A 14,198-nucleotide genomic window follows, 5' to 3' on the forward strand; every position below is an offset into this window, starting at 1 on the left:
ATCTAATCTTTAGCGAAACTGCTGACGGCATCCGTGTCACGAAGTACCTACAGCCTACAGCCTACAGCCTACAAACACCCACGACTCGAAGTTCAAATAGTTATTGGCAAGAGGATTCATGGCCCCCTACCATATCGTGGTTGTTAGACATCCCTCTTCTCTGGATTCCCCGAGAGGCAACCGATCGGTGCTGAAAGGTTGGAAACGAATGTGTTTGCTAAGGTTCTTTTACTATTATCCAACAACAATGACGACAGAGGAAGAAAAGCGTATCGCGACTGGAAATTTCCAGGTCGAATATTCAGCCCTACTAGGCAGACTCTCACCAACCTATTGGAAGCTAACAATTACGGGGATCTCCACGAGCTTGAAACGCCATCTGGTTCTAACCATTGGTGAGGCTGAGTTGCTGGGGTCAGGCTCGTGGCTGTGTCCAATTATAGATGTACCAATAACATAACTAGTAGCCAACAGCTAACAGAGAGACCAGCTTACATACATCCATTGGATAGTAAAATAAAACACTGCCCAGTGCCTGCCTACACTATTATCCACAAGATAGCTACCCGTCCGCCGGCGTGAGTCGCTAGAAGATTAGAAGATTCCGATCGGACGGAATCCGACTTCACTAAAGATCCTTTTTTGCTTTGAGCCCTGGGATCACAAAACATGGTCATATTCACTACCTAAGTGCATGAAAAGACTCTCAAAAACTTGCTCATATCTAATTCCATTGCAGTCGCTTTCCGATGTCGATCTACGTACGCAGGCTTAGATAATGCAATGCTTTCAATGTTGCTACCCATCCGCATGTGGCCCCCAACCTGCCACCTATTTGCACACAGCAGATACTGAACTATGGGTGTTCTTTATCGCTAGCTCCATGCAAGCAGCACAACATACAGACCTATCGCCGTAGGACGAAGATCATCTCTAGGCGGTCAACCCCGATCGCAACGTACTATGTATTAAGTCGTCAATATGCAGCCACCCTCTCCAGCTAATTTGCCACACGGCGGGGGGCAGTGTACGGGTCGAGCCGCTGGAGCATATCAGCCGCAACATGATGACATCTTGGTAATTGATCATGTCGGTGAGGCTGTACAGCATTCAATGTTGAAGAGAGTAGTGTATACCTAGGCATTAGCAGATTGATCTATTATCTAGAATGTTTCGAAACCGCATACAGATCATCAGTCGTATTGACGTAAAGGAGCAACATTTCAATGCGGGCCACCCTGGGGAATCCTCCAATCTGAACCTCGGACTCCGAATTATAAGACCCCATCGGTATTACCTATGTACGATAAACTTGGGATGTACCTAGGTACATCCTTGGTAGGACTTCCTGCAGACTGCAGTGGCTTATAGATCGCTGGATCTGGATGTGGGTGGGCGCGCACCGAGGGTGCCTACGTGACCCCGACGCAGAACGGGTATGTATGCTCGCGCACTCTGGGCTGTGAAAACGTTCTAGATCTAGCCTACATAACTAAATACTAGGTAGGTATCTAACAAAAGTTTTGGCGTTCGATTTAGCCCATACCTAGAAGAGCCCCGATAAGTTAACAGCCTACGAAAAGTCCTAGTTTACTACGAGGGTCCGTGTCAACATTGACGTCTACCTAGGTAAGTCCCGCTACGTATCCCGAGAAGTCGAAATAGCAATACCTCGGCTACCACTGCCTGGAGTGATTACATAGGTATCTAGTGTAGGTATACACGGAGGTATTAACGTGGGAGACGATCTAAATGCGACTTGTTATATCCGAGCTCGGCCAGCTTTCCGTGTTTTGTGTCATAATGTGACTGCTCACTTTGTGCCATGCGCATGTGAGCATAGGGTGATCAGTGCAGAGCGTCACGTGTTACTTCCCGGTGAGCAAACCGTCTAGTGTAAAGGAAATCTAGGAAGAAGTTGGTTCAAAAGAAACGATCGACATGTAATTGAAGCGTGCTATCATTTGCCGGCCTACCCTAGGTATGAAGGAGGCGAAATAAGCCTAACTAATGCCTATCAAGCTGGTCATAAAAGCTTTCTCAAGTGTTGCCCCCGGAGATCCTTAGCTAACTTTGGTATAGATTAGGCATTAGGCACCTAGGGACCTAGTTATAGAGGTCGGAAATGCTGCGAAAAGGGGCATCACATGGCCACCTGCCCGCCACCAAACACCCAGCAAAACGCCATAGTGAAAATAGTACCCATTACATTACATCACCCCAACCCTCAATGCTTCAAATCAGGAAAATCCGCGTACAAAGTGTCGCGAGGACTGAAAGTCAGCCAAGGCCCATCATGAGTCGAGACGAAGACCCCGTGGAGTCGGAACTCGCCCTTGTCACTCAACCCAACGTCACCCAGCTCGCCCGGCGCGGGCTGGAAATCGAAATACCACAAGGCCTTCGCGATGGCGAGATTCGTCTCCAGGTAAGCCATGGGCTTCCCGGCGCATCCGCGCTGTCCGTTGGAGAACGGCACAAAGGCATCGTTCATCGTCTTCCTCGAACCCGGTGCGCCCTCTTCGCCGTTGGGCTCTAGCCAACGCTCCGGCTTGTAGACAAAGGGGTCTGGGAAGTAGTCCTGCATTTGAGAGCGCGAGTTAGTTAACCACCACCAAGTTATAGTACTCGAGAACCGCGCCTCTGATCAAGCGTCGCCTGTGTTCCAGTTCTGGAGGCGCGGAACCGAGGTTGGGTAGGTGGTTAGGTACTCACCTCATTGTGGTGGAGGGCGTAAATGTTCACACCAACGTAAGTCCCTGTGGGAATTACGTGCCCGTCAACGACCAGCGCATCCTTCCCCTCGTGTTCCGGGGCGAGCTGCCGCCAGAGAGTCGAAGGTATGGGTGGAGACATGCGCATCGCCTCGTCGATGCATGCTCGGAGATAACGGCAGCCCGTCAGCTTGCTGCCGCAGATGTCGTCTGCGCTGCTGAACGTAGACCGTATCTCCTCTGCTAGCTTCTTGTAGCATTCCCGGTGCCGCGCCACGTAGAAAAAGGTCGCCGCTATAGCGGTAGATATCGTGTCCCCTCCTACCGAGATAAAAAAAAAAAATTGGAGATTAGCGAATGGAAATAACGGGCGAAAAAAACACCGCAGGAGTGTGTGACAGGAGACGAACCAGCAACAATGAAAAAGATGGCCTCCATCCAGAGATCGTTGACTCGGAGGCCTTCGCCTTCCTCGGTGGTGAGCGCGTCGGAGATCACGGAGTAAAGATCGTACTTTGCGTTTTGAGCTTTGGCCATGCGGCTTTTGATCATGAACTCGATGAGGCCGTACATCTTCTCCTGTGCCTTGTGCCAAAGCATGTCTAGGGGGACGAACAGGCGATACTTGGCGATTGCCGGGACTTGCATGTAGATGTTCAAGCGGCTGTTGGCATCGGGCATGTCATCTGAGAAGTACCGGTACTTCTCCTGGGTCTGCGAGCGCAGATCGAATCCAAACGATAGAAGCCCGATGATGTCCATGCTTAGATAGTTAATCCGGTCCTTCAGGTCCAGGGGCCTCTCCATATTCAAGGCTATCTGCTTGATGAAGATGTCAACCTGCTCGTTGATGGTGGGCTCGAAGATTCGCATGGAGCGATCGTTCACGACAGAACCTACGAGCCTCCGTCTCTGGCGATGTGCTGTTTTTTCTATAGCAGTCCAAATATTGTAGGAGCCAGGAGTGGCTTGGTTGGAGAGATATATCACTGGCTTCGTGACTTTATCGTTGGAGTATATATCTTCATTACTAAGTCAGTAGATGGGTATCCAAGTGGTAGGTAGACTTTGAGCTTATACCTTTGTAAGCTGTTGTAGTGTTGAAGAGTAGCTTATTTGGACCTTGTCTAAAGACCGGTCCTAGGATATGTCAACATTGTGTTTTCAGAAGAGCTCTTCTAGGATAGGTCGCTGCTTACCATACTTGATATGCTCTTTCAAGGTAACCAAGTGAAAAGATCGTTTCAGTGAGTAAAATACCGCATAGCCATTCGTGAATCTGGCGATAAGAGGCCCGGGGTATCGATTCAGGGGGTGAAAGAGTAGCTCATAACCCAACGTCAGGAATATCTTTGTACACAGTCAACTTCAACACTCTTTCTTAGTGGCCATTGGAGATGTTTTACAATGCTGATGATAATGTAGGGTGTGCACGTGAAAACGGCATCGCGGGCGTTGAAAGACTCCAATATCATGGTGTAAATAACTACTGCTCAACAGTTAGATATCACAGATCCGTACTAGGTATTGGACTGATCAAAAGATCTCTACTGCGGACAAAGTGAAGGAAGTTCAGCAAAAGGCTACGATTTATAGTCATTTTCTACTTCTGTATGAACCTCCGATTGCTCTATAGGGTATCATTGTAGAATCCTCCTTAACAGAGATCTATTACATGCATATCTGCATGTTGGTGATGTGAAGCCATCTTGTTTGCAGTTCAGCGCAACATTTCGTTCTAGTGAGTCTCCATTTACCCAATTAAAATCTCCGTTTATAGCTTGCCAAGGGATATGTTAATGCACTTTTGTGATGTTGCTACCTCAATTGGGCCTATTCCATCGTTAGATCGATCTGTGAACTGATCACAATGCGCCGCAAGTTGCGTGGCCACTTAGGTAATGAGGAGGATACGAACTTAACACCACGGATTAATTGTAGTATTCCTATCAGTCGCCCCCCTTAAACTGCTACATGTTAAAGGGGTATCATATACTGGCCTAGGTATAAATGCTTCCACTTCGTATTGTAGTATTTGCCACCGAAATTATGTAATCTCCAGAATCTCCAGAACGTCTACACAGAGTTATCTGAAAATGTAAGGAAGCACTGTTTTAGAAACAGTGTTCATGATAACCTTGGAACCGATCAATTATGAGATACTCCAGCCCCACTCTTATGCCGGGTAATACATCTGATAGATTGTGAATGAGCCTCGTAGGTTATTTTTATCTACCACGTTATTACCTACTCAGGGGCACATGGCTGCTTGTTTCTTTAACCAGTTCCTGCGGGTGTCTCCGTTGCTGCTGTTGTTGCATTGTTTAACGTCTGTATAGTGAGGGTATGGGGACGTGATAAGCTCTAGTATACAAGATATGGGACTAGCTCAATATGCTTATGACCGAAAGTCCTCTTCCTAAAATATCAAACTTCACCACTGGGGGCTCATCATCGCCTGATATGCGATCACTACCTGTCGGTCTGCCATATCTCGAACCTCTTTGGATCTATATGTGCCACTACTGAATATTCGGTGGTCAGTGTCGAGGCAACAAGCCCTTCTGTGTCTACGGCGTACTTCAATCAATCCCATTGTCGTAGTTTTTCTGCTGCTGCTTGGCCAAGCATCGTAGCCGTAGCACCACTCAGGATTTCGAAGACAGTGATATCGACTTTGAGCGCCTTGGCGAACCAATTTCTCAGTTCCACGGCAATGAGGGAGTCGACCCCATATGCGTGCAAGGCTTGGTTAAGATTAATATCTTCTCGAGGGACAGAAATAATTGCGCTGAGCTTGTTTGCTAGGGCATTTGCCAAAATGCCCGATGCCACGACTGACGACTGCGAGGCGTTAATCTGATCAGCCAAGCTCGGGCCAGTGTTCCTTACGGGATCAACATTGTTAGCACCGGCAGTTGACGCGGCCATCTGATGAAGGTTGGCGAACATTGGTTCATGCGTCCAAGCCGCTGGCTCCATACCCCGATTGATTATATCAGCCGGCACTTCGAGGCCTAGAACAGTTTGACGGTGCTTAGAATCGACCGGAAGAGATTTGTTGCAGAAATGTTCGAGCATCGAAATAACTTCACTCTCGGCCATGGTTGAGATGTTCTTGATTTTAGAAAAGCGGATCAGTGCTTCTTGATTCTGCGCAACGTATCCATCGTCGGTTAATATACCAAGGTTGAGAGATGTGGCCTTCTCTCCATGGATCAGTCGATATTCACATAGTCCATCCTGGAACGTATTGCCCACGGCATAATTTGCCTGCCCTTGCGAACCAATTATACCAGATACTGACGAGAACATGATGAAGAAATCCAAATCTCGTGGAAGTTGTTGATGTAGGTTCCATGAGCCAAGTATCTTCGGCTTCAATGATGCAGTCCAAGATTCATAGCTCATGTTCTGGAAGATGGAGTCCTAAGCAATGTAAGCGCAGGGTCCACGGTAGATAGAAATAGTTGTTACCTTTATATCCATTGCCGCTTGAATACAGCCCTTGATAGGTGGCATGCTCTGTTTGCAATAACTCAATGATGCATCTAAGGAGGCAGCATCGGCGATGTCGCACTTGGGGCTATAGACATCCACCCCCTTTCGCTTCAGTCCCTGTATAAAAGATATCGATTCCTTGTCCTTTGGTCCCGAGCGAGAAAGCAAGACAAGACTTCGAGCACCCTTTGAAACCATCCACTTCGAGATGCTTCGACCTTGTCCACCAAGGCCACCCGCAATTACGAATGTCTCATTTGAGCTGAACTGCCACTTCGATGTATGCTTAACTACAGCCTAATATAGTATGAGATGAATTCAATAGGAGTTTTAGTAATCGAAGAGTTGAATGATTACTTACAGAGACAGTCTCGTTTGGGTTAACCTCAACGACTACTTTCCCGAAGCTATTACCGCTTTGTAGGTGACGGAAGGCAGATTCCACTTGCGATATAGCAAATGACTTCACTGGCGATGGCGAGCGTAAGAGCTTGCTGTTGAAAAGATCAATAACAGATCTTAAAGAATCCCGTACGAACTCTGGTCTCTCTAGCATCATAGCCGCTATATCTACAGCACTGAAGGAAACATTGCGAGCAAATTGGTACATCGGGAGCCTGTTGTGAGAGAATATATCCTTTTTTCCGATTTCAATGAATCTTCCGAAAGGAGCGACACATTCCCATGAATAAATTAGGGCATCGCCAGCTAAGGAGTTGAGGACAACGTCAACCCCCCTATTCTGCGTGAGACGTTTGACACCAGCGGCGAACGAGAGGTCCCGGCTATTGAGGATGTGGTCCAGGGGAATATCATACAGTTCGTTTAGCAGCTGCTTTTTCTTCAAAGAGCCTACCGTCGTAAACACTCGAGCGCCGTACAACTTGGCTATCTGAATTGCGGCTTGGCCTGTTCCGCCAGCACCAGAGTGGATGAGGACTGACTCTCCAGGAGCAATCCTCGCAACCATAACAAGCGAATGATATGCAGTGGTGAAATTTGCTGCCAGTGCACTGGCATCGACGAACGTCATCCCCTGTGGGATCTTCGTCGCCAATATCTCTCGGCATCGAAGACGACCTCGGAATGTATGCGGAGCACATGCGAGAACGTGATCATCTGGTTGTAAATGGCATTCGGAGCCCGCCTTGAGAACTGTACCGGCACACTCACATCCAATTGAATCTTCGGAAACACGTCCCAAGGCCACCAGACAGTCTTTGAAGTTGATACCTATCGCCTTTACTTCAATTTCAATTTCATCACTAGCAAGAGGGCCATAGTCTGGGACTTCCTCGAAGTATAGCGTGTCCAATAGGCCAGGTTGTCGCACTCTTAGTTGAAGGTTCTGCTCCCCGAAGCAGCGGCGCCTTTCAAGCGCCTTGTGCGAGAGTTCATGGACCTTCTGGTTCAATTCATCGTTCTCGTAAACACGAGGAATATGAAGTAGTTCACCAATCTGAACCAACTCAGGCTCATAGGACCCAGTATCAACACCACGAAGAAAGTTGTGGAGAGATCGCTCAATATTCAGGGGCAGAACGGCGACTTGGGAGGTGTCGGCCCCGACCGTTGCAAAGATGCGCCCCTGGTTTTCCATACGTAGAGTGCGGGCTAGGCCGTGAACCAAGTTTATCGCAGGAACCTCATCTACTGTGGGCTGTATTTCCGATAGCCACATGACATATTTGCATCTGCTGACGATTTGGTGAAACAGTGCGTATTGTTGGGGGTCCATGTGTTGGAGTGATAGCCACTTCCCATCCTGAACGATGATAATTATTTCCGACTCGAAATCCTGAAGTGCAGGTATAACGTCGAAGCTGGCCACGAAAGTATCTGCGGTGCAGATGTCTCGTAGCGCCGCAGAAACCAACTTTACTAGTGGTGATCCTGATGGCGTATTGAAGCCACTAATGATCAGCACAGACTTTTTCGTATCGAGCTCGTATTTTCCAGGGGTCCCTAGAGCACTGGCAGTGGAGGATATGAAGACACTTGGGAATTGGTCCTCTACTGGTTCGAAGTTGTGGATGTTGAGATCAACACCAGTAAACCCAGCCCCTTTTAGCTGTTGAGACCAATGAGCTTCTACCGTATAATGTCCATGCTGCTTCAGTAGTTGCTCGTCTACTTTGGGCTTTAGTCCTGCGCCTTTTATAACTTGAGAGTTGAGCTTACCTTCCCACCATTCGGGAAAGAACCCGAATATTGAATGGCCAACCAATGAGTCTGGGTTGGAGAAGTCAATAATAATCAACTTCCCACCACTACACAATTCAGTTAGCGTTACAACATATACGTTGGAGTATCAGTCTGGTGTCTCACTCACTCTCGTAGAAGTTTTCTCAGCGTTCTTAATGAGTTACGCAATGGGCATGGAGAGTGAGGAACCTGTTTGGTTTGAGCTATCAGCATAATCCGGGCCGAGGCCAGTCAGAATCCTCTAGACGTACATTCACGGCGACGACCAAGTCATAAGAATATTCTTCATATCCCTGTGCAGCTGGCTCCTCCTCGAGATTGAAGCATTGAATTTGAGTTTTTGGTAATGTGCCAATCTCGGCGGCGATCGTTTCTGCTTCTGATTTGGATGAGCTTCCAATATCGAAATGTGAGAATCGGCAAAATGGTCCGTTAGATGTCTGTCGTGTTAGTACCCGTAGAATGGCTTTTGCGACTGAACCAATATGAGTTCCTACTCCGATCATCTTCATATTTGGGTCCTTGTGTGCGATGGCATCAATATACTGATACAACGGGTGGTTACTATCAGAAAACAACGTGGAATACTCCCGGATGATAGTCTCTCGGCTGAGCACTTGCTCGGCATCTTCCGCCCCCCTGAGTATGTTCACGAGGTGCCGGTCAAAGTTGACATATGCCTCGCCAAGACGGCTATGCATTTCGAGGTATATTCTCAGCTTTTGGAACAAGAGATAGTCGGTGAACCTCATCCAATCCTGAGGTATGCCGAGTGGTGGCCGCTTCATGGCTGAAGAAACCTTCCTTTGAATCCAATCATGATGTCTTATGAGATGTTGTTTGCTTTCAGGGATGGAATATTGACCAAATTGACTCAACACTCTAGTTATCGACGCCAGTACAAACAATTTTAGCCTATGGTAGAAACCAAGTGTCCTGAGATTGCTTTGTCTACTCTCTTGCATCCATCTTGACCACAATTCAGGATCAATGAGGTCAAGGTCGGGCCTGTAGATGAGATCATAGCATAGCCTTCTTGCTTGAAAGGGATGAGCTGGCGGATCATTTGTTTGTACGCTGTCTGTAACGAGAGTGGCCTCGATGCCTTCTGCCTCCAAGACCCATCCACTTTGTTGTCCATCTATGGCGTATATAATGGAGTTTATTTGACGACTGCTCATGTTACGTCGTTTGGTATAGGCGTGTATGATATCCCCTTGTTCAATACGCTTCGAGTTGGGAACTGAAATGGATAGTCTGGTAATATAAGTTGGTAACCATGTTGCAACTGTATCGTTTCCGCTCCCCTGGGGGTCTCTCGCAACAGCTAGCTGGAGAATACTGTCCAGAGTGGAGGGGTGTATTACGGATAAGTCTTCAGCAAGAGTGTCAAGCAAAGGACTTCGTACTAGGACGTCCGCTGTTGCTTGGTCGCAAGCGTCTCTTAGTGAGTGCTGGACTCCTTGGAAAAATGTGCCATACTGGTACCCATTCCTGCGGAAAGCCGCATAAAAGTCTTCCGAGTGTAGCTCGATCTCATGCGACACTTTGACAGAAGCGATGAGATCATTAATATAGTTAATTTGTTGGCCACGCTCTATATCGTTGATGGTCGAGTCGCTGCTAGCGAGTGCGACTTTGATAGCTCCTCGACATATTTCCACAAAACTAGTTTTACAGGAAAATAGAGAAAATGAGGCCCAGGATCCTGATTTATCAGAAGCATCTTCGGAAAGTTTGAGTCGAAACTGTAGTTCCACGGCATTATCGTTCTGAGGTATCGGGAGAGTCGAACGGAAATGAACATCCCTTAGTTCGTATCTCGCAATGGCATGACCCTTAGATACTTGGGTAATAGCTTCGATTGCCATTACGACCATACCTGCTGCAGGATACAGTATTTCTCCGTTTATCTGTCATTTGGTTCAGCATATGGCTTTGCAGAGCAACAATGGATTCTTGAACAATACCTGATGACCTTCAAACCATTCAGCCGACGCAGAGGCTTTGATAGAATTCCGCCAACACGGCTCCAATGGATTCCAATCCGCTACTGGGGTTCCCAAGAGTTCGTGTCTAGGATACGGCGGAAGTCTCATACTCTTGGAAATACGTGACTCGCTCCAGTATTGCTGCGAATGGTCAAAGGGGTACTCCGGGAGTGTGGCTATTTGCTGATGTAGGTCATGTATCATCCCGCCCGTGGAGTTGACAGATGCTAAGTCAACATCGAAGCCGATGCAATGGAGGTTTCCTGCCAACTCAAGCAGGGTGCTATTGGCTGATTTCCCCCTCACCAATGTAGAGAAGTATGAGATTTTTGGACTCTGGGCGGCAGCTGACCTGCCTATATCCCGGATTGCGCCCTGTAGAGTGCGATGTGGACCTATTTCAACTATATCGGATATTTTGAGAATGCCGCGATGGCTCAAGTCTAGCTTTTTGTTCAATTGCCTAGCAGAGTCATGATACAATCGTTGGATTGCATCGCTGAAGGTTACCGGCGAAACCATGTTCGTTACCCAGTACTCTGGTTTCCGAAGTTCGTCTACCGAGATAAGGTCTCCTGTCACTGAGGATACCATGTTAGCATAATACGGTAATGCTTTCCCTTCTTCAATGCAGCCGATAAGTCGCCTATATTCTGAAGCGATACTAGTCATGTATTGGCTATGATAGGCGACTGGCACATTCAATATCCGACAGAATATTCCGTCCCTTTCCAAGTTGGATTGAATATGCTGAATGCCCGACCTATCACCGGCAAGAGTCACGCTATTTGGGCTGTTGAAACATGCTATAGAGACTACACCCTGTCCCATACTTCTATGAATGTCGTCGAGATACGGGAGCAGGGTGGTTTCAGATGTCCCAACAGCCATCATGGCACCCGCATAACTGTGGTCTTCTGCCGGAGACTCTGCAAGCTCACTAGACAGAACGCCGCGGTGATAGGCAATTTTCCAAGCAGATTGACGAGAGATGGCTCCGACTGAGTATGCGGCTGCAATTTCTCCACTGGAATGACCAACACAAACAGTAGGGTGGAAGCCGAATGACCCCAACAGATCTACCAGTGCGACTTGTAGAATTGTGCAGAGGGGTTGCGCATATCGAGGTTCATTAATGTTTGCCGTACATCCGTCTCTCTGAAATAGGATATCTGATAGGTTCGCAGGTTAGAATTTGACCAACTACAAATGCATTGAGACTCTTACCGGTCGCTTTCCAATTCGAATGAACAGTTTGAAGAAACTTGTCCGCCTCTTGGAGGGACTCTCGAAAGATAGGATACGAGATCAACTCTTTACCCATACCGGCCCATTGCGCCCCCTGTCCTGTAAAGACAAATGCTGCTCTCCTTTTGGGAAGGGATAGAATGGGCGTTGGCGCAGTTTGCAACTGCCTAATAAGATGAGGGATAGAATCTGCGACCGCAAAAGCTCTCCAGGGTAGGAGGCTGCGTCTTTTGGCAAGAGTGTGCGCTAACGCTCTCAGGTCCTCCTGAGTACTTTGATCCACGATCATACCAAGACGCTTCTGATAAGATTCCAGCATACTCAATGTAGCCCGTTGGTCGGTCGCGGACCAGACAAAGAGCATCGGTCTCTCATCGAAGATGTTAGTAGTACTGCTAACTGGTCTGTAAGTCGGTCCGCAAGTTTCTAGCTCTGGTTTGCAAGGTACGGTCGTGAGATGATTTCCAACCAATCCGTGAGCTTCTAGGTAATGGAAAGCATCGTCTAGGACTACATGGGCGTTTGTTCCCCCAAATCCGAAGCTGTTTATACTGGCACGACGTAGCCCTGGGCGTGGCCACGACATTGGGGTCTTGGGAAACTATAACGAATGTATAAATACCAAGGCAATCAAGAGAATCGGGGAAATATAATGTACCTTGAGATTGAGAAAGTCTGCATCAACGCTCTCGTTCAGGTTATCAAGTCCAGCAATGGGAGGTATAACCCCCCTTTCCAACACCAGAATCGTCTTTATTACGCCGGCGATCCCCGCCGCCCCTTCGAGGTGACCGATATTAGCCTTAAGAGCGCCTCTAACGTGTTATCAGTATCAGCAGTGAGAATCGTAATACGTACAGACGCGTATGGGTCCTCTTACATTACTAATGGGTCATTTGGGTTTCTTCTAGGACGAAACGTATCACCAATTGCCATTGCTTCTAACGGATCGCCCGTCGCTGTTCCGGTGCCATGAGCTTCGAAATATCGGGTTTGGGACAGATCGAGGCCAGCTTTACAATACGTGTTCTCTATGAGCTGCTTTTGCATCTCCTTGCTTGGCTGTGCAAGGTTCGTACGGCCATTCTGATTGGTGCCTGTGGCCCTGATGACCGCACGCATCGTATCATTATCTTGGATAGCCAAATCGACATCTTTTATTATTATAACACCAAAGCCTTCTCCTCGGCCATAACCGTTTGCTTGGGCGTCAAAGCTATGGCAGATGCCGTCTGGCGAAAGGAAGCCAAGGCTTGAAAGGCTCATGAATAGGTCCGGTGCTAATAAGAGGTTACAGCCGGCCACGATAGCCTAGAATGCATCAATGATGGTTAGTGGCCCAATTACAAACGTTGACGTTAAAAGTGTTGGAATAACGAACTATTTTTGATTGGCCATTCCTGATGGACTGACATGCTAAGTCCAAGGCAACTAGGCTGCTTGAGCAGGCCGTGTCAACTGTCATGCTTGGGCCCGTTAAGCCAAAGAAGGTGCTGATCCGGTTGGATAGCATGCTACTAGCCATGCCGGTAGCTGCATATTTCGGTAAATACTCTGGGTCTTTTGCGGAATTCAAGGTGTAGTCAGCGGTGAAGCAGCCAGTAAACACGGCCGTGTCCGAGCCGCTAAGGCTCTCCACAGGGATTCCGGCTTAGGACGTCAGCAAGGCTATACGGCACAAAAGGGTATCATGGATACGGAGACAATAAACCCCAAAAGATGTCACCTTACCATTCTCAAGAGCGTGATAGGTAGTCTCAAGTAGGATCCTTTGTTGCGGATCGGTTCCTGTTGACTCCTCTGGAGTCATTCCGAAGAATCGAGCATCGAACGCACGAATATCCCTGTGCAGGAAAGAGGCCCTCTGAGGGCGAATCTGTACGATAGTTAGAATGCCAAGAATGGTTTGCAGGTTACAGCATGCAATGTGCAGCTTGAGACCACCACCATGGAATTTAAGGCTGTAGGGTAGACAGATGACGTACAGTCCTAATATGATCGTTACCATTCTCATGGTGCTTGATGTTACAGAACCTATCATGGGGAAACTCAGAAGCTACACATCTACCAGAGACCAGAATGTCCCAAAAGCTTTCTGTGGAGTCAGCTTGTGGGAAAAGCAAGGAGAAGCCAATAATGGCAATATCGCCATCTCTGCAACTGCTGACCGAACTCGACGGTATATTGTTAGGTCTTGGTGTATACCTAGTGTTATCGAAAGAATGCGACGCCATCTTGAGGTTATGTCTGAGTTAAGATCTATGCTGCCTGGTGCGCGGGAAGCATGATTGCATCAATAGAAGTTGGAATGTATCACATCAAAACTAAGGGAGGAGAGAGATATTGAGGTCACCGTCAAGCCACCTGGGCATGCTTATTAGTTTCACACCAGGCTTATACTTAATCATGGCCGTGGGGTTGCATCCGCGGTAAGTAATCTTCAACAGGGTTGCATCCGCGGCAAGGAATCTTTAGCAGCTGACTCAAACACCAATATACCTAATATATCTCTTGCATAGGTACTTACCTAGGTATGCAA

General features: G+C 47.7%; 2 protein-coding genes across 2 annotated transcripts; both read right to left on the reverse strand.

Moving 5' to 3' along the window:
- Positions 1–1,923: 1,923 nt before the first annotated feature.
- Positions 1,924–4,329, reverse strand: GGS25DRAFT_474242 (cytochrome P450). Its single transcript, XM_049259606.1, has 6 exons — positions 4,121–4,329; positions 3,914–4,064; positions 3,795–3,854; positions 3,125–3,736; positions 2,716–3,035; positions 1,924–2,581 (listed from the first exon to the last, which is right to left on the reverse strand). The coding sequence occupies exons 1-6, from the start codon at positions 4,187–4,189 to the stop codon at positions 2,228–2,230; spliced, it is 1,566 nt and encodes a 521-aa protein (XP_049119759.1). The 5' UTR covers positions 4,190–4,329; the 3' UTR covers positions 1,924–2,227.
- Positions 4,330–4,696: 367 nt separating this feature from the next.
- GGS25DRAFT_474249 (putative polyketide synthase) lies at positions 4,697–14,034 on the reverse strand. The gene is made up of 14 exons (XM_049259607.1): positions 13,645–14,034; positions 13,391–13,535; positions 13,041–13,309; positions 12,540–12,970; positions 12,318–12,474; positions 11,639–12,260; positions 10,391–11,583; positions 8,672–10,333; positions 8,548–8,609; positions 8,397–8,485; positions 6,577–8,345; positions 6,192–6,512; positions 5,054–6,143; positions 4,697–4,931 (listed from the first exon to the last, which is right to left on the reverse strand). Exons 1-13 carry the CDS (start codon positions 13,891–13,893, stop codon positions 5,301–5,303), a joined length of 7,812 nt encoding a protein of 2,603 aa, XP_049119760.1. The 5' UTR covers positions 13,894–14,034; the 3' UTR covers positions 4,697–4,931; positions 5,054–5,300.
- Between the last annotated feature and the right edge of the window lie 164 nt (positions 14,035–14,198).

The sequence above is a fragment of the Hypoxylon fragiforme genome (assembly GCF_022984875.1).
Source record: "Hypoxylon fragiforme strain CBS 206.31 chromosome Unknown GGS25scaffold_2, whole genome shotgun sequence".
In the NCBI taxonomy this organism is placed as follows: Eukaryota; Fungi; Ascomycota; class Sordariomycetes; order Xylariales; family Hypoxylaceae; genus Hypoxylon; species Hypoxylon fragiforme.